The sequence below is a fragment of the Salmo salar genome, chromosome ssa07 (genome assembly GCF_905237065.1).
Source record: "Salmo salar chromosome ssa07, Ssal_v3.1, whole genome shotgun sequence".
Lineage (NCBI taxonomy): Eukaryota > Metazoa > Chordata > Actinopteri > Salmoniformes > Salmonidae > Salmo > Salmo salar.
This window is the reverse complement of record NC_059448.1, coordinates 37,276,095-37,298,888: the sequence shown is the minus strand read 5'-3', so window position 1 is coordinate 37,298,888 and position 22,794 is coordinate 37,276,095. Positions and strand designations below refer to the sequence as shown.

Here is a 22,794-nt window from a genome sequence, read left to right as displayed (position 1 = left end):
ACAAATATAAAGGACTAGTTTCTTGACCACGTGACCTGACCAGGGATAACTCTGGGTCCTAATATTATAACACAGAAAGAAAGAAAAAGAGCGAATGAGAACAAGAATGAATGAGAGATGTATCTCTGTTTCCATCTCTGATCTGGTCTGGACTCTCCCAGACCAGATCAGAGATGGAAACAGAGATACATGGAGGGCTCTAAAGGAAGCTGGATAGACTCAATACACTGATGCCAGCAGCACAGAGTATAGTGTTTTACAAGGGCCCTCTCTCCCATCCATCTCAAGAGACTAGGGCGATTTTCCACATACCTTAAACACAGCTGTGTGTGTGTGTGTGTGTGTGTGTGTGTGTGTGTGTGTGTGTGTGTGTGTGTGTGTGTGTGTGTGTGTGTGTGTGTGTGTGTGTGTGTGTGTGTGTGTGTGTGTGTGTGTGTGGCCACCTTAAAGGTCATGATGAGATGTGTGAAGTGGAACTCAGCTTCCAGGTTCAGTTGAATGGTCACATTCTCCACACCTGCAGCACAGGGAAACAAACACACAACACACACACACTGAGAAAGACATCCCATGACAGACAAATCCTGCTTTAAGTCAGGAGGTAGGAGTTACAGACCCATAAAAACACACTAGTGAGTCTGCCAAAATCTCTGCTAACACACACACACACACACACACACACACACACACACACACACACACACACACACACACACACACACACACACACACACACACACACACACACACACACACACACACACACACACACACACACACACAGGAGATGGGCTGATTGGCCGTGTCAATTTGACCATGTCAATTGGTCTTTCTGCCACACCCATGTGACGAATTGATCCGTTGCCGTGGTAACATGTGCGTAGTGGGATCTCATAGGGACTAATGCACCGGGATAAGGAAATTCCAACCCCTGCTTTTCCATGTTTCGTCCTTCCTGGTATTCCCGGACCATCTGGGCATCTGGCTGTGGCCCCTTCCATGACTGAACAACAATGGACACTTTATCCTCCCCATCTGTCAGAAGACTCAGCAATGAATAAACAAACCCACTGCGTGTGTGTGTTCGTGCGTGCATGGGCTATGTGAGTCTGTGTTAGTGTTAGGACTGTGTGTTTGTGTGTGCCTGCGTGCGTGCGTGCGTGTGTGTGTGTGAAAGCCAGTCCAGTTCCCATGCTCTCAGACAAGAATACCTCAGTCTCTTATTATGTTGTCCAGCTGCAAGTATGTGTGCGAGGGAGTGTATGTGCATGTGTGTATTACAGGGAACAATGCAGTCATGTCGTGTCGGCAGTGTTGATTTACAGCTGTTTCTAACACCTGTTCACGTGAGCATACCTGTATATCCTCTGCCCTGAAGCCTGCTCTGATTGGCTGAGCTGTGTTGCTCTGTGATCTGCTCTACTCACCGTACCACCCCCTTGTTCCCATGAGAACACATTTAGCGCACACTGACCACACTCTCTCACAGCTGGACTTCACCATGACACACACACACGAGCACACATGTTTGTATTACTATCCTTGTGGGGACCTAACAATTGATTCCTACTCAAAATCCTATTTTCCATAACCATAAACCTAACCCTTAACCTAACCCTAACCCTATTTGTTTATTTCAATTCCTATTAGCTTTTGCAGAAGCAGCAGTTACTCTTCCTGGGTTCCACAAAAAACTTAACAAGTAACAAAACACTGATACACAAGGACAATAACACAAATGTAAAATACACCGATATACAAACAATACAACAAAGAAATAATAGAAACAATATAACTGAAAAAGTTTTGAGCCAGCTGCAGCTTTGTTAGGTCTTTCTTTGGAACAAGACCAGAGCCTAAACAACTAGTACAGTTGATTTGTGTCAAAAATGCAAAACATCTTTTTATAACAGATATACTCCTCCCCATCTTCACAACAAATTTGTCAATATGACTTGACCCGTGATACTGTAATTGACCATCCAAAGGTATACCTAGGAGTTTAGCTTCCTGAACTTGCCTCTACAGCCATACCCTTTATGTACAACTCCAGTTGAGGTTTAGGTCTTAGAGAATGTGTTGAACCAAATACAATGCTTTTAGTTTTAGATGTATTTAAGACCTGTTTATTATTAATCACCCATTCTGATACTGACTGTAACTCCTTATTTAGAATTTCAGTGAGCTCACTGGCTTTGGGTGCTGACATGTAAAGTGTGGAATCATCCATATACTTAGTCATTCTAGCTTTGTGTAAGACCTGTGGCAAATCCTTTGTTAAAATAGAGAAGAGTAACGGCCCAAGGTTCTGCCCTGAGGGACACTGCACTGTACATATCTGATGCGAGAGAAGATTCTATCGAAGAACACTCTCTGGGTTCTATTGGATAAATAATTCTCCAACCATGTGTATGGGCAGGTGGTGTTTTTTCAATAACTTTTTATGATCAATAACATCAAAGGCTGCACTGAAATCTAACAACACAGTTCCAACTATCATCTTATTATCAATTTATTTGAACCAATCATCTGTCATCTGAGTCAGGGATGTACAAGTTGGGTGCCCTTCTCTATATGCATGCTGGAAAATAGCATTGTATTTGGTCAAACACAATCCTCTCCATCACTTTACTAAGAACAGGCAGCAAACTGATTGGGCGTCTGTTAGAGCCAGCAAAGGTGCCTTTACTATTTTTAGGCAGTGGAATTACTTTAGCTTCCTTCCACGCCTGTGGACACACACACTCCCTTTAGTCTTTGGTTAAAGATATAGCAAATAGGGGTGGCAATATAGGGTGTGTTTGTAAATTCAATCTGGAGCGCCAAAGCACACAGTGCGTTTTGGGTGTTTGTAAATTCAGAGTGTTGTCAGATTGTCCGTTAGGAAGTTCAGAGCGTTTCGCTCTCGGAGCGTTCAGAGAACATACTGGACGCTCTGGCCGAGGAGTAGGGTTGATCCGAGTGTTCTGACCTCACAACGGCAGTCAAGCGCCTAAGCTAATTGGCTAACGCTGGCTAGCTTGCTAGCTACTTCCAAACACAAATGAGAGAACACCCCACTCTGACCATTTTACTTGCCCTAGCAGAGTTGGTTAGGCTGTTTTCATGCTATCAAGAGTGTTGGTGACTGTAACTTTGCTACTGGCAACAATTTAACTAAGCTTTTTTGCAGATGTTTACTGACACCGGCCATATTCAACGGGTGTTGAGCGTTTGTAAATTTATCAGTTATTCTGCACTCTGCTCTGAAATCGGAGTAGATAGCCAGAGTGAATTTACGAACGCACCCATAGTCTGCTACCATTCTCAATAGTTTCCCGTCTAGGTTTGCCTATACCTGGTGGCTTATCATTATTGATGGATAACAATAGGTTTTCCCACCTCTCCCACACTAACTCAATGTTGTCATTTCACTTCTGAGTTTTTCCACTTTACTAGTGAAATAGTAATTGAAATGATTGCCAATATCAAAAGGTTTCGTTATAAATGACCCATCAACTTCAATGAACGATGGAGATGTATTGGGTTTTCTGCCCATGATATCATTTAAGGTACTCCAAAGTCTTTTTCCATTGTGTTTTACGGTGATATCATTTCTTATTCTTTTTGTTAAGTTTAGTCACAACATTTCTCAATTTACAGTATGTCAACAATTTTGTATGATCTTTTATGAATTACTTTAGGCCCAAACTTTGGCTTTCCTTGTTATTGCCACAATGTTATGGTCACTACAGCCAATGGAAACAGATATTGCTTTGGATGTCACATATCCAACACTATTGGTATGCACTCTATTTGGTTGAGCGATAACCTGGGTCATATTACAGGCATTAGTCACAGTTAGAAGCTTCCTCTTGAGCGGACAGCTAGTTGCTAACCAGTCAATGTTCTGGTCACTCAGAAAATAGACCCCTCCCAACAATTATAAAGCATTGCACACATATTATCCAAATACTGACTCTTAGCACTTCGTGGCCTATAGCAGCGCCCCAAAAGAAGAGGCTTTAGATGAGGCAGGTGAACATGCAACCACAACATTTCAACAACATTTGACATGAGATCTTCTCTAAGCTTTACCGGAATATGGCTCTGAACATAAAGTATACAGCAACACCTCCCCCATAGGCATGCACGTCTTTTCCGTAGTTAAAGTATATGCATATATTGCCACTGCTGTATCATCTAAGGAATTAGCTAAGTGAGTTTCAGAGATGGCCAGTATATGAATGTTATCCGATGTTAGCAAGTTACTGAGTGAATCCAAGTGAAGGCTATGATCCCTTATTGATGTCACTTGTTAAATCCACTTCAATCAGTGTAGATGGAGGGGAGGAGACATGTTAAAGAAGGATTTTAAAGCCTTGAAACAATTGAGACACGGATTGTGTATGTGTGCCATTCAGAGGGTGAGTGGGCAAGACAGGCGCACCGGTTTGAATGTGTCAAGAACTGCAGCGCTGCTGGGTTTTTCAAGCTCAACAGTTTCCCGTGTGTCAAGAATGGTCCCCCACCCAAAGGACATCCAGCCAACTTGACACAACTGTGGGAATCATTGGAGTCAAAATGGGCCAGCATCCCTGTGGAACGCTTTCCACACCTTGTAGAGTCCATGCCCTGACAAATTAAGGCTGTTCTGAGGGCAAACGTGGTGCAACCTAATGTTTTGTAAACTCGGTGTATATTAATATGGGCTATTCTTAGCCATTTCCTTGATAGCTTATCTGAGAAAAAAAGATATACTGTATATGCGTGTGTGTGATGTTGGGCTGAAGCTACTGGCCCTGAGGCTTGGCTCTCTCATTTCTCCCAAGCTTTAGGGAGGGAGGGTGGACAATGAGCCTGTTGTAGCAGATGTTCCTATGCGCTCTGGCAGCTTTCACAGCTGGGATCAGTTCTTTTCCTGCCTCTGGCGCACAGCTTCAGAGAAGTCCTCTTTGAGGAAGATGTTGATTCCTCTCAAGTTCTTGGCTCTCTCCAGAACAGCCATCTTGTCCTCAAACCTCAGGAGCCTGACCACTATCGGCCTGGGTCTGTGACCTGGGCTGGTTACATGTTTTCCAGACCTGTGAGCGCGCTCCACCTCAATCTTCGTATGATCCATCGGCAACTTTTCAGTGATCATTTTCCATACTTTCTCCTCAGACTCGGCCCAGTTCTCATGTGAAGACTCTGGTATGCCATCCACAACGATGGTATTCCTCCTGGATTGTCCCCCTGGATCTGTTTTCCCAGTCATTGCTAATAAGGATTCATGTTGATGTCATCTCGAGAGGACTTACAGTTTGTTGTCATCTTACTGCAAGTCTCTTTCAGGACATACACATCTCACTGGGAGAACTGCAAACTGTTCTTACAGTTCTGAACCTCCCCCCGTCAGATCATCAATTCTTTCGTTAGTCGAGTCCATCAGTATCTGAACAAAGCTGTTGAAGCTATTTTCCTGTTGTTGTAACAACGTCTTGTAAAATCCTTTTTGTTCATTTAAAAGATCCTTGACCTGTGATAGAGAAACACTGTCCTCTCCATTACTTCCACCTTTGGCTTTGGACGCCCTGGTAGCAATGTAGGCTAACGCTGGTACTCCACGCAGTTCCAGGCAGGGCAGGTCACAGGGCAGATTTAAACAGCAACAAACAGCAGGGATTTAGACAGCCACAAGCCCGGGACAATCCACAGTCCCAGCCAGAAACCTTGCTACGCCAAGCAGCTCTTCAAACTTTTGGTTGGCAGGATCCCTGGACAGATATAGTGGTACCAGCAACCGAGGCTAACCGCGTGGCGGGATCCAAATTCAAAAGCTAGCTAGTAACCAAACTTTTTCAATAGAATTGTTTTTCAGAGACTTTCAAAACAACAAACCGAGCTCTTCCTCATTCCGCCCTCATTCCGCGTTCAACATGTGATGTCCACACTGTAACCATAATTGTAACACTAACCCTAAACCTAAACCCTAAGACTAAAATAGCCTTTTTCCTTGTGGGGACTGGCGAAATGTCCCCACTTGTCTGAATGTTCCTTATTTTACTAGTAAAACCAAAAACATGAGCACAAACACCCACCCCTACACACACACACATATTCTCACCATTCTCAGACTGCCACCAGGTCTTGAGGCGGTTGGGGGCGAAGGTGGTGACCAAGTTTTCGATGCTGTGGCTGGTGGTGTGGTTCATCCTCTCATCATACTTCTCCCTGGAGTCACACACAAAACACTTCTTCTCCTCCTACAGAGAGAGGGAGGAGAGAGTGTCTCAGTACTGTGAAAAACATGATCATTCACCTAATTATAGAGCTACCACTCAGTCTGTCATCACACACAAACAGTATGGGTGAATATGGGTAGGAATGGGGCCCTATAGTGTGTGTGTGTGTGTGTGTGTGTGTGTGTGTGTGTGTGTGTGTGTGTGTGTGTGTGTGTGTGTGTGTGTGTGTGTGTGTGTGTGTGTGTGTGTGTGTGTGTGTGTGTGTGTGTGTGTGTGTGTGTGTACATGATTAGCTATTCTTGTGGGAAAATGTTGTTAGTCCCCTTGAGGTAAAATGCTATGCATAGGTGGTTTAGGGTAAGGTTAGAATTAGTGTAAGGGTTAGAATTATGTTAAGAGTTAGGGTTAGGAGCTAGGGTTAATTTTAGGGTTGGAGCTAGGTTTAGAGCTAAGGTTAGGTTTTTGGGTTAAGGTTAGGGTTAGGGTTAAGGTTAGGGTTAAGGTTTTGGGCTCCCGAGTGGCGCAGCGGTCTAAGGCACTGCATCTCAGTGCTGGAGGCGTCACTACAGACCCTGGTTAGATTCCAGGCTGTATCACAACCGGCCATGATTGGGAGTCTCATAGGGCGGCGCACAATTGGCCCAACGTCGTCCGGGTTAGGGTTTGGCTGGGGTAGGCCGTCATTGTAAATAAGAATTTGTCCTTGACTAACTTTCCTAGTTAAATAAAGGTTAAATAAATTTAAAAAAAGGTTAGGGTAAGAGTATGTGTTAGGGAAAATAGGATTTTGAATTGTGTGTTCCTACAAGGTTAGCTGTACAAGACTGTGTGTGTGTGTGTGTGTGTGTGTGTGTGTGTGTGTGTGTGTGTGTGTGTGTGGTGTGTATATCCTGTAGTGAAGATAATAGTTTATTCTACTCTCTAGGCTCACTGCCCCCCTTAGCAGCAGAAGGTTTGTCTGCTCTCCAGATGGTTTGGCCTACACACACAGATTTTGTATTTTCTTCCACACACACACACACACACACACACACACACACACACACACACACACACACACACACACACACACACACACACACACACACACACACACACCCTACTCTGCACTGTATCTTCCTAACAAGTGTGTGAGTGTGACTTTCACAACTTTCTAATTTCATCCAAGCAGTTGCTTTCCAATATATCTGCACACACAAGTTTTAACTGTGTTGAAATGTGACCACATGTAACTGCTAAGTGGTCCAGCTTCCACTCCCCGTTAGGCAAAGTCTGCTCCCAGAATTCTTTGCACTAGACCCTCAGGCTCTTCTCCTCATCCCCCGTTCTCCTCCTCATTACAATGACTCATCCTAGAATGTTCCAATGTTCCGTTAATCGTCCCACAGCCCATTGGTAGATAACACCCCCTTCACATGGACACATTCTGTAGGCGTTCACCCCCGAGGGGATTCTGGAATAACGGAGTACCCCCGATCATGAACTCTCCCCTTCTCACCCCCCATGACAATCACACAGGGCGGTGATTGTGTGGCACACAATGCTTATTGTGGAGGGAAATGCCAAGACTCCCACGCAGCACAATACCATAGAGTCTCTTTCGTACACTCAAATATTACACTGTAATGTACTACACCATTACGTTACAACACCATTTTTGGAAACACAATGAAGTGTTATATAATATACCTGCTGGTCAGGTGTAATATAATAATAATCATCATTTAGCAGACGCTTTTATCCAAAGCGACTTACAGTCATGCGTGCACATGTTTTACTTATGGGTGGTCCCATCCAGGGAATCAAACCAACCATCTTTGCGTTGCAAGTGCCATGCTCTACCAACTGAACTACAGAGGACCAGTGAGTGTATAGATCATATGTGGCCCAGCCCTATTAGCTGCAAATGTAATGGTCATATTGTATCCCATTGCCTACAGGAGGTGTAATTCCCCTATCTGAACCGCCTGGGACTTACCTCCAGGGTGGGTATAATACCCATCTGTGCCTCATGTGTTACTTCTAGGTGCAAAGCCTTTTGGGGTCCCTAAGCCCTAAGCGGGCAAAACATTTTAATGGCCTCCCCTCTTGACGGCTAAGAGAAAAAATATAATTTTTAATCAAGTAAATTTCCTGCAGTACACATTTTGCTATGGGGCATAGAGAAAATGTTTTAGGCAATTCGGTTAATAACAAATTCTTATTTACAATGACGGCCTACCCATGGGGGCAGAGAGAATATTTTGCCATTTTATAACAAATGTCATGCCATTCTACTAATTTTGCCATGGGGTGGAGAAAAATATGCAGTTTTACAGCTAATTTCCTGAAATTCTACCCACTTTGCCATGGATTGAAGACATTTTAGCAGTTTTAAAACGAATTTCTAGAAATTCTACACATTTTGCCATGTTAATATGATATCAGTGAGATATCATAATCAATGGGGGAAGTTCAGGGCCACTCGGCACGGCCCTTCATGCATGGTCAGTAATTCGCCCATGATTTGGGGGGAACCGTGATAAAAGTATAATGTTTTTATTTTATTTGGATTACATTTAGATTTTGTGTCACTGGCCTACACACAGTGCCCAATAATTTCAAAGTGGAATTATGTTTTTATACATTTTTACAAATGAATTAAAAATGAAAAATGAAATGTCTTAAGTCAATAAGGAAAACTGCTGATGCACAACCACATTTCGAAGTTGCACCTTGTGTATTCTACTATTCAAACTCTCAACAGTTGAAAGCAACCGCTTATGTCAGTCCCTAGCGGCTGCTTATGCCCACTGCCGGCCCTGTCTTAGTGTAGTGCAACTACAGTATCTGTGCCCCAGGTGTGAGGTGTCTTACCTCCAAGTGACCAACGATGCAAAAGCGCTCAGGCTTCTCAATGCCGCAGGTGGAGGAGGCGGTGAGCTTGTGCGCGCGGCCGATCAGAAGGTCCCCGGTGGCGGGGTAGCAGCTCCCCTCAGTGCACACATCCCCAAACTCCGGCATCTGGGCAAAGGTGCGCCACCCGAGGGCTGAGCGACAGAAACAGCGGTGAGAGTAGCTGATGATGCCACACGGGCGAGCAAAACATGTCGGGAGTATAACTCCCCATGCAACTATTATGCTATACAACTCAACTATCCCACAGTTAAACATCTGTACAAATGTTTCTATTTTAGACGTAAGAGACGTGTCTCTGCATTGCTATCACAGTTTCCCTTTAGTCTATTTCATCACTGGGTATAAAAACATAACGGTCACAAGATATGCTTCTCTTCGGTTAATTTAACTGAAATCACATGGATTCGCTTTCCTATCGATCCCTGTGGGGTGACTGTTTATGAAAACAGGCTGCTATGTTCGAGAACAACATCGACGGTTATTTACTGTACAAAATAGCTTCTGTAAACGATAGCTAGTTGAAAATAATGAGCCCAAAACAAGCTTAGTGGACTGAGACATCTGACATGTATTAACTGTTGAACACATTTCAGATGTTTAAATAACGGCTTACAGATGTTCCTCATTAAATGTCCCCATGGTCCTGGATAAGTGAGAGTGAAAAGTTACACTGGAATTAAACTCCTCTATTGGAACTCTTCACGTTTTACTTTTCCTCTTAAGACACTACTTGGGCATAGGCAACTCCTCAAAGGAATAGAAAATACTTTAGCTAGCTACCTGCGCAGTAGGACATCCACTCTATAAAACGAAACAGTCCCATGTAAAAACAATACTTACTCAAAAGTGATGCGATGTGCAATATCAACATTTTCGAGCATGAAACATTGATAATTATCCCTCGGGTTGTTGTCAGCAAGTCCTGAAGCAGTTGTGTACGTGAGTGTCTCTCTGTGTGTGTGTGAGCGAGTGGTCTCTGTAACTCTGTTCTAGTATGTCGTGGCGAGCTCCCAACTGTGCATCCCACGCGCTCCCGAGTCTCAACCCTCCTGGCAGGCTATGCAGCGCAGCGTGCTAACGAAGATAAGCGCGCCCACTTGGCGCACCACATTTAGCCAGGAATGTCATTAAGTACATCAAATAAGTAAATTACTTATAAAGTCAATAGACTGATCTAGGTGTGTCAAATCAAAGTTGTGGTTAGTATGCTCAGGCTACTGAGATCATTAAGAACATATACAAAGGAGATGATTGTGGACTACAGGAAAAGGAGTACGGGGCTGTAGTGGAGCAGGTTGAGAGCTTCAAGTTCCTTGGTGTCCACATCACCAACAAGCTAACATGGTCCAAGCACACCAAGACAGTCGTGAAGAGGGCACGACTAAACCTATTCCCCCTCAAGAGACTGAAAATATTTTGCATGGGTCCTCAGATCCTCAAAAGGTTTTACAGCAGCACCATCGAGAGCATCCTGACGGGTTGCATCACTGCCTGGTATGGAAACTGCTCGGCCTCCGACCGCAAGTCACTACAGAGGGTAGTGCGTACGGCCCAGTACATCACCGGGGCCAGAGGAAGGCCCTAAAAATGGTCAAAGACTCCAGCCACCCTAGTCATAGACTGTTCTCTCTGCTACTTGAGCGCCAAGTCTAGGTCCAAGAGGCTTCTAAACAGCTTCTACCCCCAAGCCTTAAGACTCCTGAACAGCTAATCAAATGGCTACCCAGACTATTTGCATTGCCCCCCCCCCCCCCCTCCTCTTCTACACTGCTGCTACTCTGTTATTATCTATGCATAGTCACTTTAATAACTCTACCTACATGTACATATTACCTCAATTACCTCGACACCGGTGCCCCCGCACATTGACTCTGTACCGGTACCCCCTGAATATAGCCTCGCTATTGTTATTTACTGCTGCTCTTTAATGATTTGTTATTCTTATCTCTTACTTTTTTTAGGCATTTTCTTAAAACTGCATTGTTGGTTAAGGGCTTGTAAGTAAGCATTTCACTGTAAGTTCTACACCTGACGTATTCGGCGCATGTGACAAAATAATATTTGATTTTGTAGGTCAGACGGACATATGTGTAGCTCTGGAATGCATGGCTGCACATACAGTACCTGCCATGTTTCACAAGATCAACTTCATTGTTCTTCTGATTGACCTCAGAAGGAGAGTTGCCCAGCTAGCAATGAGGAATCAGCCCAGAAGTGGCCCACTTCCAGGGGGCCGGAACTGATTGAATCGGCCCGGAATCGAAATGAATGACTGCCCTGAATCGGCCCAAGTACATCGGGTTGTTTCCAACTACCGGAATTCAGCCGACGTTGCCGGCATCTTCCCAGAATCCCCCCCAGAAGCGGCCAATGCAAATTTAAATAAATGCATACAAAATCACCCGATTTAGTAATTTAAAATATTACTATTATACATTTTATACATACAAATTATACCCATCCACACAAAAACATTTTGTGTCGGAGGAAACACCATATACCTGGTGACCGTGTCAGCCTGCATGCGCCTAGCCTGCCACAGGAGTCACTACAGCGCGATGGGACAAGGACATCCTGGCTAGCCAAACTCACCCCTAACTTGGACGTCGCCTCATGGGACTCAAACCTGCATCTGTAGCAACGCAGTTTGCACTGCGATGCATTGTCTTAGACCGCTGCGCCACTCGGGAGGCTATCCACAAAGTTTTTAATGCTTATCAATTGCCTTGCACAAAGTATCAAAATACTAAAATATTACACATGATTCTTAAATAATTTCATTTAAATGTTAATTGTATTTTTTGATCACAGAAACAGTGAGGAAAATATGGAATAAATAAATAAATAATGAAATGTTAATTATATAAAGCAGCTCGTGTAATCATCTGCCAGAGTAGCCCCAATTGGGTCGAGTCCCAAGTAATACATTTGGGCCAGATAACTCTTACCGGAATCGGCCCAAGCTCAATCCCCGCATCCTAGCCATTAGTAGTACTGCCGAAAGCGGCCCAGACTCGGGCCACATGACATCGGCTGAGTCTGACTCTCAGCCGAGTGCCCCGACTCTCAGCCGGAATCGGCCCAGATCCACTGTGCTAGTTAGGTGGGTACTTTACCATGTCAAGCATAGAACTCCACATTATCCATCTCTGGCGGACAGAGGGACACACACATTTTCTGTGTTTGTAGTGGACTGCTTATTTAGCAGGTGGTCAAAGATTGGTGATGGGTTTAAAATCTTATTCTGGCAGATTCAATCCCCTATTGGGCTAAACCCTGGACATGCCTGTCATTGAGTTGGACAATGGAGACAGTTATGACAAATGGCAAAGCGGCAGGTGCCCATAGTTACCCCTAGGTAAATACACATAGCATCTCCCTGAACACTGAAAGTTAAAGATTATTCCCTTCGCAGTGTGTGTGTGTGCACAGGCTATGTGAGTTAAAGATGATTCCCTCCTCAGTGCTTTGCCTGGATTGTGTCTGGATTTTGAACTGCACAGTTGATTCAAATAATCTAAGCTTGATGATGAATTGGTTGTTTGAATCAGCTGTGTAGTGCTTGATCAAAAACCAAAACATGCACGGGGGGGCTAGGGCCGAGTTTTGGAAACCCTGGTTTAGACTGCAACCTATGTATGAAACACCTCAGAGCAGGAGTGCTGATCTAGGATCAGATCACAATGAATAAGATTAAATGGACAGGGGGATCCTTATACTCGATCAACACTCCTACTCTGAGACGTTTGGAATACAGCACCAGGACTCATCCATTGACCACCACTACATACGTACATACATTACCCTCGTGTGGTATTTTGAAGAACTGCAAGAGACATGCCAAATAGCTCTCATGCTCTCAATAGCAACAGATATTGCTCATATTCTTCCTCTGATTTATTATAAAAATCATAGACAATATATTTCCAAATAGTTCCTCATGAATCAAAAAAATGGAATCAGTCATCTGTGTACTATGGCAGTTAGGTTATAGGCACAGGTGTTAACACTATTGGCAGGTTGAAACTCAGACAGTACAGTGAATGAGAGACTCATTCATACTAGGTCCTGGAGGCTTCTCGGGTGTGACATCACAGCTTGGCCTTAGGGACAGAGTCATGGCTGGGGTACAGGTGTTGCCGTAGAAAGCCCATGGTGCTTGCCTACGGAGCTGTGAGGGGAACGGCACCTCCGTACCTTCAGGCTCTGATCAGGCCCTACACCCAAACAAGGGCACTGCGTTCATCCACCTCTGGCCTGCTCGCCTCCCTACCTCTGAGGAAGCACAGTTCCCGCTCAGCCCAGTCAAAACTGTTCGCTGCTCTGGCACCCCAATGGTGGAACAAGCTCCCTCACGACGCCAGGACAGCGGAGTCAATCACCACCTTCCGGAGACACCTGAAACCCCACCTCTTTAAGGAATACCTAGGATAGGATAAAGTAATCCTTCTAACCCCCCCCCCCCCCTTAAAAGATTTAGATGCACTATTGTAAAGTGGTTGTTCCACTGGATATCATAAGGTGAATCCACCAATTTTTAAGTCCTCTGGATAAGAGCGTCTGCTAAATGACTTAAATGTAAATGTAATGTAAAGCCAAGGCTCTTTTCCCGGGAGTCTTCTTGAGCATTGGTGTGCTGCTTTGGGTTCCCTCCCCACACAACATGATCACTGCAACACACAATCATTAGTTACTTTGCGAGTAAAGAATTGGTTATACATATCTTGGTTCAGGTGTGTATATGTAACCGATGTGAAATGGCTAGTTAGTTAGCGGTGGTGCGCGCTAATAGCGTTTCAATCAGTGACGTCACTCGCTCTGAGACTTGAAGTAGGGTTTCCCCTTGCGTTGCAAGGGTCGCAGCTTTTGTGGCGCAATGGGTAACGATGCTTCGTGGGTGTCAGTTGTTGATGTGTGCAAGGGTCCCTGGTTCGAGCCCGGGTTGGGGTGAAGAGAGGGACGGAACCTACACTGTTACATATACTATAGGTGTGAGTTTTGTGTGTGTACAGTACCTTTCTGTCATGTTTGAGGCACTATGAAGTTGCTGGCTCTGAAGTGGTGTGTGTAGGGCAGCTCAATGAGGTGTCCAGCATCAGGGCACTGTAGAATGGTCAGTAAGTGCTCGTTACCCGCTGTACGCATCATCTGGGCTATCTGCAGGTCAGAGGTCACATTCAGTGTCAATCACAATTATTGATTTCATAGGAAGCTTGTAATCGTGTTTGTGTGTGTGTACTCACGTCCTTGGCAGACTCCACTGTGGCCCAGTTCCGATCATCCTCCCCGACGACCAACATCAATGGACACTTTATCCTCCCCATCTGTCAGAAGACACTGCAATGAGTAAACAAACCCACTGTGTGTGTTTGTGTGTTTTAACTTACATTCACCTTCTCTCCAGGTGTCACGCCCTGGCCATAGAGAGGGTTTTATTCTCTATTTTGGTTAGGCCAGGGTGTGACTAGGGTGGGCATTCTATGTCCTTTTTTCTATGTTTTGTATTTCTTTGTTTAGGCCTGATATGGCTCTCAATCAGGGACAGCTGTACATGGTTGTCGCTGATTGGGAGCCATACTTAGGTAGCCTGTTTTCCTTTGGGTTTTGTGGGTGGTTTATTTCTGTTTAGTATATCTTACCTGACAGAACTGTTTAGCTGTTGCACTTTGGTTTTTGATTCAGTGTTCATTTCAATACATTTCATGATGAGCACTAACCACGCTGCGCCTTGGTCTACTCCCTGCAACGGCCGTTACACCAGGATTGATTGGGATAGGCAGAATTATGTCTCTCCAGACCACACACTCTTCATCAAATCGGGTCTATACCCATCCCTGGCAATAAAATAAATATGTTTTTAGTGTATATTTCTTCATTTGGGCTGTATCTTACAAGCTTCATAATCACAGTACTTTACAGCTTCACTTCGAACAGATGCAAAAACAGTTTTTTAGACATTTTTGCTAATTTACTAAAAATAAAAACGGAAGAATCACATTTACATAAGTATTCAGACCCTTTACTCAGTACTTTGTTGAAGCACCTTTGGCAGCGATTACAGCCTCGTGTCTTCTTGGGTATGATGCTACAAGCTTGACACATCTGTATTTGGGGAGTTTCTCCTTTTCTCTCTGCAGATCCTCTCAAACTCTGTCATGTTGGATGGGGAGAGTCGCTGCACAGCTATTTTCAGGTCTCTCCAGAGATGTTCAATGGGGTTCAAGTCCGGGCTCTGGCTGGGCCACTCAAGGACATTCAGAGACTTGTGCCAAGCCACTCCTGCATTGTCTTGGCTGTGTGCTTACAGTCGTTGTCTTGTTGGAAGGTGAACCTTCGCCCCAGTCTGAGGTCCTAAGTGCTCTGGAGAAGGTTTTCATCAAGAATCTCTCTGTACTTTGCTCCGTTCATCTTTCCCTCGATCCTGACTAGTCTCCCAGTCCCTGCCGCTGAAAAACATCCCCACAGCATGATACTGCCACCACCATGCTTCACTGTGGGGATGTTGCCAGGTTTCCTCCAGACGTGATGTTTGTTAATCAGGCCAAAGAGTTCAATCTTGGTTTCATCAGACTAAAGAATCTTGTTTCTAAATGGTCTGAGTGTCTTCAGGTGCCTTTTGGAAAACTCCAAGCAGGCTGTCATGTGCCTTTTACTGAGGAGTGGCTTCCGTCTGGCCACTCTACCATAAAGGCCTGATTGGTGGAGTGCTGCAGAGATGGTTGTCCTTCTGGAACTCTGGAGCTCTGTCAGAGTGACCATCGGGTTCTTGGTCACCTCCCTGACCAAGGCCCTTCGTCCCCAATTGCTCAGTTTGGCCGGGCGGCTGGCTCCAGGAAGAGTCTTGGGGGCTCCAAACTTCTTCCATTTAAGAATGATGGAGGCTGCGCATCCTGAGTGGCGCAGTGGTCTAAGGCACTGCATCGCAGTGCTAGCTGTGCCACTAGAGATCCTGGTTCGAGTCCAGACTCTGTTGCAGCTGGCTGCGACCAGAAGACCCATGTGGCAGCGCACAATTGGCCCAGTGTCATTCGGGTTAGGAGTTTGGCCGGCAGGGATGTTCTTGTCCCATTGTGCTCTAGCAACTCCTGTGGCGGGCTGGGTGCAATGCATGCTGACACGGTCGCCAGGTGCACAGTGTTTCCTCCGACACATTGGTGCGGCTGGCTTCTGGGTTAAGCGGGTGTTGTGTCAAGACGCTGGGTTGTGTTTCGGAGGACGCACGGCTCTCAACCTCCACCTCTCCCCAATCTGTATGGGAGTTGCAGCAATGAGACAAGACTGTAACTACCAATTGGATACCATGAAAAAGGGGTAAAAGTTAAAAAAAATTAAAAAAAAGAATAATGGAGTTCTTGGAGACCTTCAATGCTGCAGAAATGTTTTGGTAACCTTCCCCAGATCTGTGCCTCGACACAATCCTGTCTCGGAGCTCTACGGATAATTCCTTCGACCTCATGTCTTGGTTTTTGCTCTGACATGGACTGTCAACTGTTGGACCTTACATAGACAGGTGTGTGCCTTTCCAAATAATTTCCAATCAATTGAATTTATGAATTCACCACAGGTGGACTCCACTGAAGTTGTAGAAACATCTCAAGGATAATCAATGGAAACAGGATGCACCAGAGCTCAATTTCGAATTTTCGACCTAAAAACGCATATAAATAAGTTATTTCTGGTTTTAATAAATTAGCCAACAATTCTTAAAACCTCTTTTTCGTTTTGTCATTATGGGTATTGTATGTAGATTGCTGAGGATTTTTTTATTTTATTTTTATAATTCAGATTGTACAGACAATTAAGTCGGCAGATAGAACTTTTACATTTAAACATGATTTGAACAAAACATTTTCATAAAGAATGTCCATTCCAAAAACCAGGCACCTGGCATCTAGGGTGTATAAATTCTTAAACGAAAAAACAAGGGGACTACACCTTTTTGTCTCTATTTCATCAAGCAATAGAAGATTGAATACACACAAATGCTGGCGTTATCTTGCTGGTAATTAACCTCCCAGAATATACACCAAATGCTTCCATGCTCATGTCACTAACTCTCATTGCTAAAAGGGTAATTGTGAGGCTCTGGAAAGAGAAGCAGTCGTCCTCATTTGGAGAATGGCTCAAACTGTCAATGAACACTGTGAAATTTGAGAACTATTGCAAATGGAAAGTTAAAGGAATATGAAAAAAATATGGGCCAAGTTTGAAGTTACTGTCTTGGAGTGAATGAAAACAGGGGAAAATATATGATATTTATAAAGTGTATTGATACAACATTTTTGACACATATTATTGATTGGTATAATGATTTTTTTTATTTTTATAAATAATGTGCTTAATGAGAAACTGCTGGCAATTCTATCATGACTCCATCTTTACCATTATTCATAATATGAATGACCTATTTATTTCTTGTTCGTTGCAGCCCTCCCATATATGTAAAAATTGTATTTACACTGAACAAAAATATAAAACACAACATGCAACAATTTCAAAGATTTTACTGAGTCACAGTTCATATAAGGAAATCAATCATTTTTAAGCCCTAATCTATGGATTTCACATGACTGGGAATACAAGTATGTATCTGTTAATCACAGATACACTATATATACACAAAAGTATGTGGACACCCTTCAAATTAGTGGATTCGGCTATTTCAGCCATACCTGTTGTTACAGGTGTATAAAATCGGGCACACAGCCATGCAATCTCCATAGACAAACATTGGCAGTAGAATGGCCATCACTGAAGAGCTCAGTGACTTTCAACGTGGCACCGTCATAGGATGCCACCTTTCCAACAAGTCAGTTGGTCAAATTTCTGCCCTGCTAGAGCTGCTCCTGAATCGCGCAGCAAATTAAGGCACTGCATCAGAGTGCTAGAGGCGTCACTACAGACCCTGGTTCTATCCCGGGCAGTATCACAACCGGCCTTGATTGGGAGTCCTATAGGGTGGCGCATAATTGGCCCAGCGTCACTCAGGTTAGGGTAGGGTTTGGCAGGCCGTCATTGTAAATAAGAAATTGTTCTTAACTGACTTGCCTAGATAAATAAAATAAAAATGTAAGCGCTCTTATTGTGAAGTGGAAATGTCTAGGAGCAACAACAGCTCAGCCGCGAAGTGGTACGCCACACAAGCTCACAGAACAGGACTGCCGAGTGTTGAAGCGTGTGGCACGTAAAAATCCTCTATCCCCAGTTACAACACTCACTACCGAGTTCCAAGCTGCCTCTGGAAGCAACGTCAGCACAATAACTGTTCTTAGGGAACTTCCTGAAATCGGTTTCCATGGCAGAGCAGCCGCACACAAGCCTAAAATCACCATGGACAATGCAAAGCGTTAGCTGGAGTGGCGTAATGCTCGCAGCCATTGGACTCTGGAGCAGTGGAAACATGTTCTCTGGAGTGATGAATCATACTTTACCATCTGGCAGTTCGACAAACGAATCTGGGTTTGGCAGATGCCAGGAGAACGCTACCTGCCCCAATGCATAGAGCCAACTGTAAAGTTCTTGTGGAGGAGGAATAATCGTCTGAAGCTGTTTTTCACGGTTTGGGCTAAGCCCCTTAGTTCCAGTGAAGCGTCATCTTAAAACTACAGCATACAATTACATTCTAGACGATTCTGTGCTTCCAACTTTGTGGCAACAGTTTGGGGAAGTGTCAGGATGCTCTAGAAGTGCAGGAGGGGTGAAGTCAGGCGCAGGAGACCAAAGGTACGTGTAGCACGTTTAATAGATGCCAAGTCAAAAAATGCCGAACACTAGGCAGGGAACAAGGAATCCAAATAGGGCAAAATACGCCAGAACAGAGTCGGGACACAGCCCAGGGAAAACCGTCCTTGCCACTTAAATACAGCAGAGAAAAGCAATCCCCAAACCCCACGACAGAAAACACAAACAATCCCGCACAAACCTAAACCTAGAACGATAGACTAAATACCCCCACTAACGAACTAACTCAAAACAGGTGCTCACATAAAACAGACATCACCAAACGAAAATGAAAAGGGGATCGGTGGCAGCTAGTAGGCCGGTGACGACGACTGCCGAGCGCCGCCCAAACGGGGAGAGGAGCCACCTTCCGTAGACGTTGTGACAGGAAGGCCCTTTCCTTTTAAAGCATGACAATTAGCCTGTGCACAAAGCGAGGTCCATACAGAAATGGTTTGTCGAGATTGATGCAGAAGAACATGACTGGCTGGGACCAAATCCATATTAATGCCCATGATTTTGAAATTACATTTTCTGACAAGCAGGTGTCCACATACTTTTGGCCATGTATGGTAGATAAAAAAAAAGATGGATCAGAAAACCAGTCAGTATCTGGTGTGACCGTCATTTGCCTCATGCAGCACAACACATCTCCTTGGCATAGAGTTAGGTTCTAAATAAACAGAGAAAAAAACTCATAGATGCTTAGTAAAGCTCAAACCAAGTTTATTCACCCACTGGGTCATACAGCTGCATAAAACAAAGCACATACACAAGTGCTAGTATTTAACCCTTTCTCCTATGCTGAGTCTCCTCCTACACATCTGAACAGCCAATACATCTCTGTTGCTAGACAGAACCTTAGTGATATCTGTTCTTCCTCACCTCATCTGACCTGATTTCTGCCCAAATTCACGGCTGTCATGTTGACCTGTACCAGACTGTGTCTCTTCTCCCACAGGATCCCTGATGACTAACAATAACATATACTGACAGAATGTAAACGTTACACATTCCCCTCTCTCCCTCAGTGACACGAATAAGTATATTTCAAGTTAAGAAGTTAGAACCCAACAGAGTTGATCAGGCTGTTGATTGTGGCCTGTGGAATGTTGTCCCACTCCTCTTCAATTGCTGTGTGAAGTTGCTGGATATTGGTGGGAACTGGAACACGCGGTCATACATGTCGATCTGGTGAGAATGCAGGCCATGGAAGAGCTGGGACATTTTCAACTTCCAGGAATTATGTACAGATCACACAAAGTTAGTGGCACCTTAATTGGGGAGAACGGGCACATGGTAATGAGTGGAAGGTATACAATACATAAAACACATGGTTTCCAGGTGTTTGATGCCATTCTATCTGCTCCGTTGCGGCCATTATTATGAGCTGCTCTCCCCTCAGCAGTCTTCTGTGGTACAGATCCTTGTGACATGGGGCCGTGTATTATCATGCTGAAACATGAGGTGATGGCGTCAGATGAAAAGGCACGACAATGGGCCTCAGGATCTGGTCACGGTACCTCTCTGCATTCAAATTGCCATCGATGAAATGCTATTTTCTTCGTTGTCCGTAGCTTATGCCTGCCCATACCATAACCCCATCGCTACTATGGGGCACCCTGTTCACACCACTCCACACACGTAGTCTGCGGTTGTGAGGTCGGTTGGACGTACTGCCAAATTCTGTAAAACGATGCTGGAGATGGCTTATGGTAGATAAATTAGCATTCAATTATCTGGACATTCCTGCAGTCAGCATGCCAATTGCACCCTCCCTCAAAACTTGAGACATCTGTGGCATTGTGTTGTGTGACAAAACCGCACATTTTAGAGTGGCCTTTTATTGTCCCCAGCTCAAGGTGCACCTGCTTCTTGATATGCCACACCTGTCAGGTGGATGGATTATCATGGCAAAGGAGAAATGCTCGCTAACAGGGATGTAAACAAATTGTGCATAACTAAATACAGATGCACTGCATCATTACCACTCATGGTTACAAGTGCAACAGACCTGCCAGGGCAAACCCTAATTGCCAGTTGTGGACACAGGGAAAAACATTGCAGGATCTCTACAGGCAAAAGACAAGCTAAATAAAAACATCAGAATATAATTAACGACAAAGGATATTCAACATCGCAAGGAAGGTAAATAAAATGAGTGATCCTTAAAACAGTAAAAAGTTACCATGTTGGTTTGGAGAAGGGCTGCCGTCAATCACTGTGATGCCTGCATTGGGAGGCAGTGGCTGTAGGAAGCCCTTCACTATGGCATCCCAATTGTGGAGAACAAAAAGGGAATAACTGGCTGTGTCAAATCAAATGTTATTTGTCACGTCTGCTGAATACAACAGGTGTAGACCTTACAGTGAAATGCTTACTTACAAGCCCTTAACCAACAATGCAGTTTAAAAAAAAGTGTTGAGTAAATAATTGTTGAGGTAATTGAGGTAATATGTACATATTAGGTAGAGTTAAAGTGACTATGCATAGATAATAAACAGAGAGTAGCAGCAGCGTAAAGGGGGGGAGGGGGGGGACATTTGATTATCTGTTCAGCAGTCTTATGGCTTGGGGGTAGAAGCTGTTAAGAAGACTTTTGGACCTAGACTTGGCGCTCCGGTACCGCTTGCCGTGCAATAGCAGAGAGAACAGTCTATGACAAGGATGGCTGGAGTCCTTGACAATTTTTGGGGCCTTCCTCTGACACCACCTGGTATAGAGGTCCTGGATGGCAGGAAGCTTAGCCCCGGTGATGCACTGGGCCGCACGCACTACCCTCTGTAGTGCCTTGCGGTCGGAGGCCGAGCAGTTGCCACACCAGGCAGTGATGCAACCAGTCACGATGCTCTCGATGGTGCAGCTGTAGAACTTTTTGAGGATCTGAGGACCCATGACAAATCTTTTCAGTCTCCTCAGGGGGAATAGGCTTTGTCATGCCCTCTTCACGACTGTCTTTGTGTGTTTGGACCATGATAGTTTGTTGGTGATGTGGACACCAAGGAACATGAAGCTCTCAACTTGCTCAACTACAGCCCTGTCGATGAGAATGGGGGTGTGCTCAGTCCTCCTTTTCCTGTATTCCACAATCATCTCATTTGTCTTGATCACGTTGAGTGAGAGGTTGTTATCCTGGCACCACATGGCCAGGTCTCTGACCTCCTCCCTATAGGCTGTCTCATTGTTGTCGGAGATCAGGCCTACCACTGTTGTGTCATCAGCAAACTTAATGACGGTGTTGGAGTCGTGCCTGGCCATGCAGTCATGAGTGAACATGGAGTACAGGAGGGGACTGAGCACGCACCCCTAAGGGGCCCCGTGTTGAGGATCAGCGTGGCAGGTGTGTTGTTACCTACCCTTACCACCTGGGGGCGGCCCATCAGGAAGTCCAGGATTCAGTTGCAGAGGGAGGTGTTTAGTCCCAGGGTCCTTAGCTTAGTAATGAGCTTTGAGGGCACTATGGTGTTGAATGCTGAGCTGTAGTCAATGAATAGCATTCTCACGTAGGTGTTCCTTTTGTCCATTTGTGAAAGGGCAGTGTGGAGTGCAATAGAGATTGCATCATCTGTGGATCTGTTGGGGCGGTATGCAAATTAGGGTGGGTCTAAGGTTTCTGGGATAATGGTGTTGATGTGAGCCATGACCAGCCTTTCAAATCACTTCATGGCTACAGATGTGAGTGCTACAGGTCGGTAGTCATTTAGGCAGGTTACCTTAGTGTTCTTGGGCACAGGGACTATGGTGGTCTGCTTGAAACATGTCGGTATTACAGACTCAGTCGGGGACAGGTTGAAAATGTCAGTGATGACTCTTGCGAGTTGGTCAGCGCATGCTCGGAATACACGTCCTGGTAATTCGTCTAGCCCTGCGGCCTTGTGAATGTTGACCTGTTTAAAGGTCTTACTCACATCGGCTACGGAGAGCATGATCACACAGTTGTACGGAACAGCTGATGCTCTCATGCATGCTTCAG

At 44.7% G+C, this 22,794-nt stretch overlaps 1 protein-coding gene across 1 annotated transcript in view; it reads right to left on the bottom strand.

Annotated features, from left to right (window-relative positions):
• The window catches only part of LOC106609095 (laminin subunit beta-1), a 30,066-nt gene extending 19,946 nt beyond the window's left edge, over positions 1-10,120 (bottom strand). The window contains exons 1-4 of the mRNA XM_045721919.1: positions 9,942-10,120; positions 9,060-9,232; positions 6,086-6,224; positions 444-517 (exon numbers count right to left, since the gene is read on the bottom strand). Coding sequence (XP_045577875.1) covers positions 444-517; positions 6,086-6,224; positions 9,060-9,232; positions 9,942-9,972 — 417 coding nt within the window. The 5' untranslated portion in view covers positions 9,973-10,120. The remainder of the gene's footprint in view (positions 1-443; positions 518-6,085; positions 6,225-9,059; positions 9,233-9,941) is intronic.
• Positions 10,121-22,794: the final 12,674 nt, after the last annotated feature.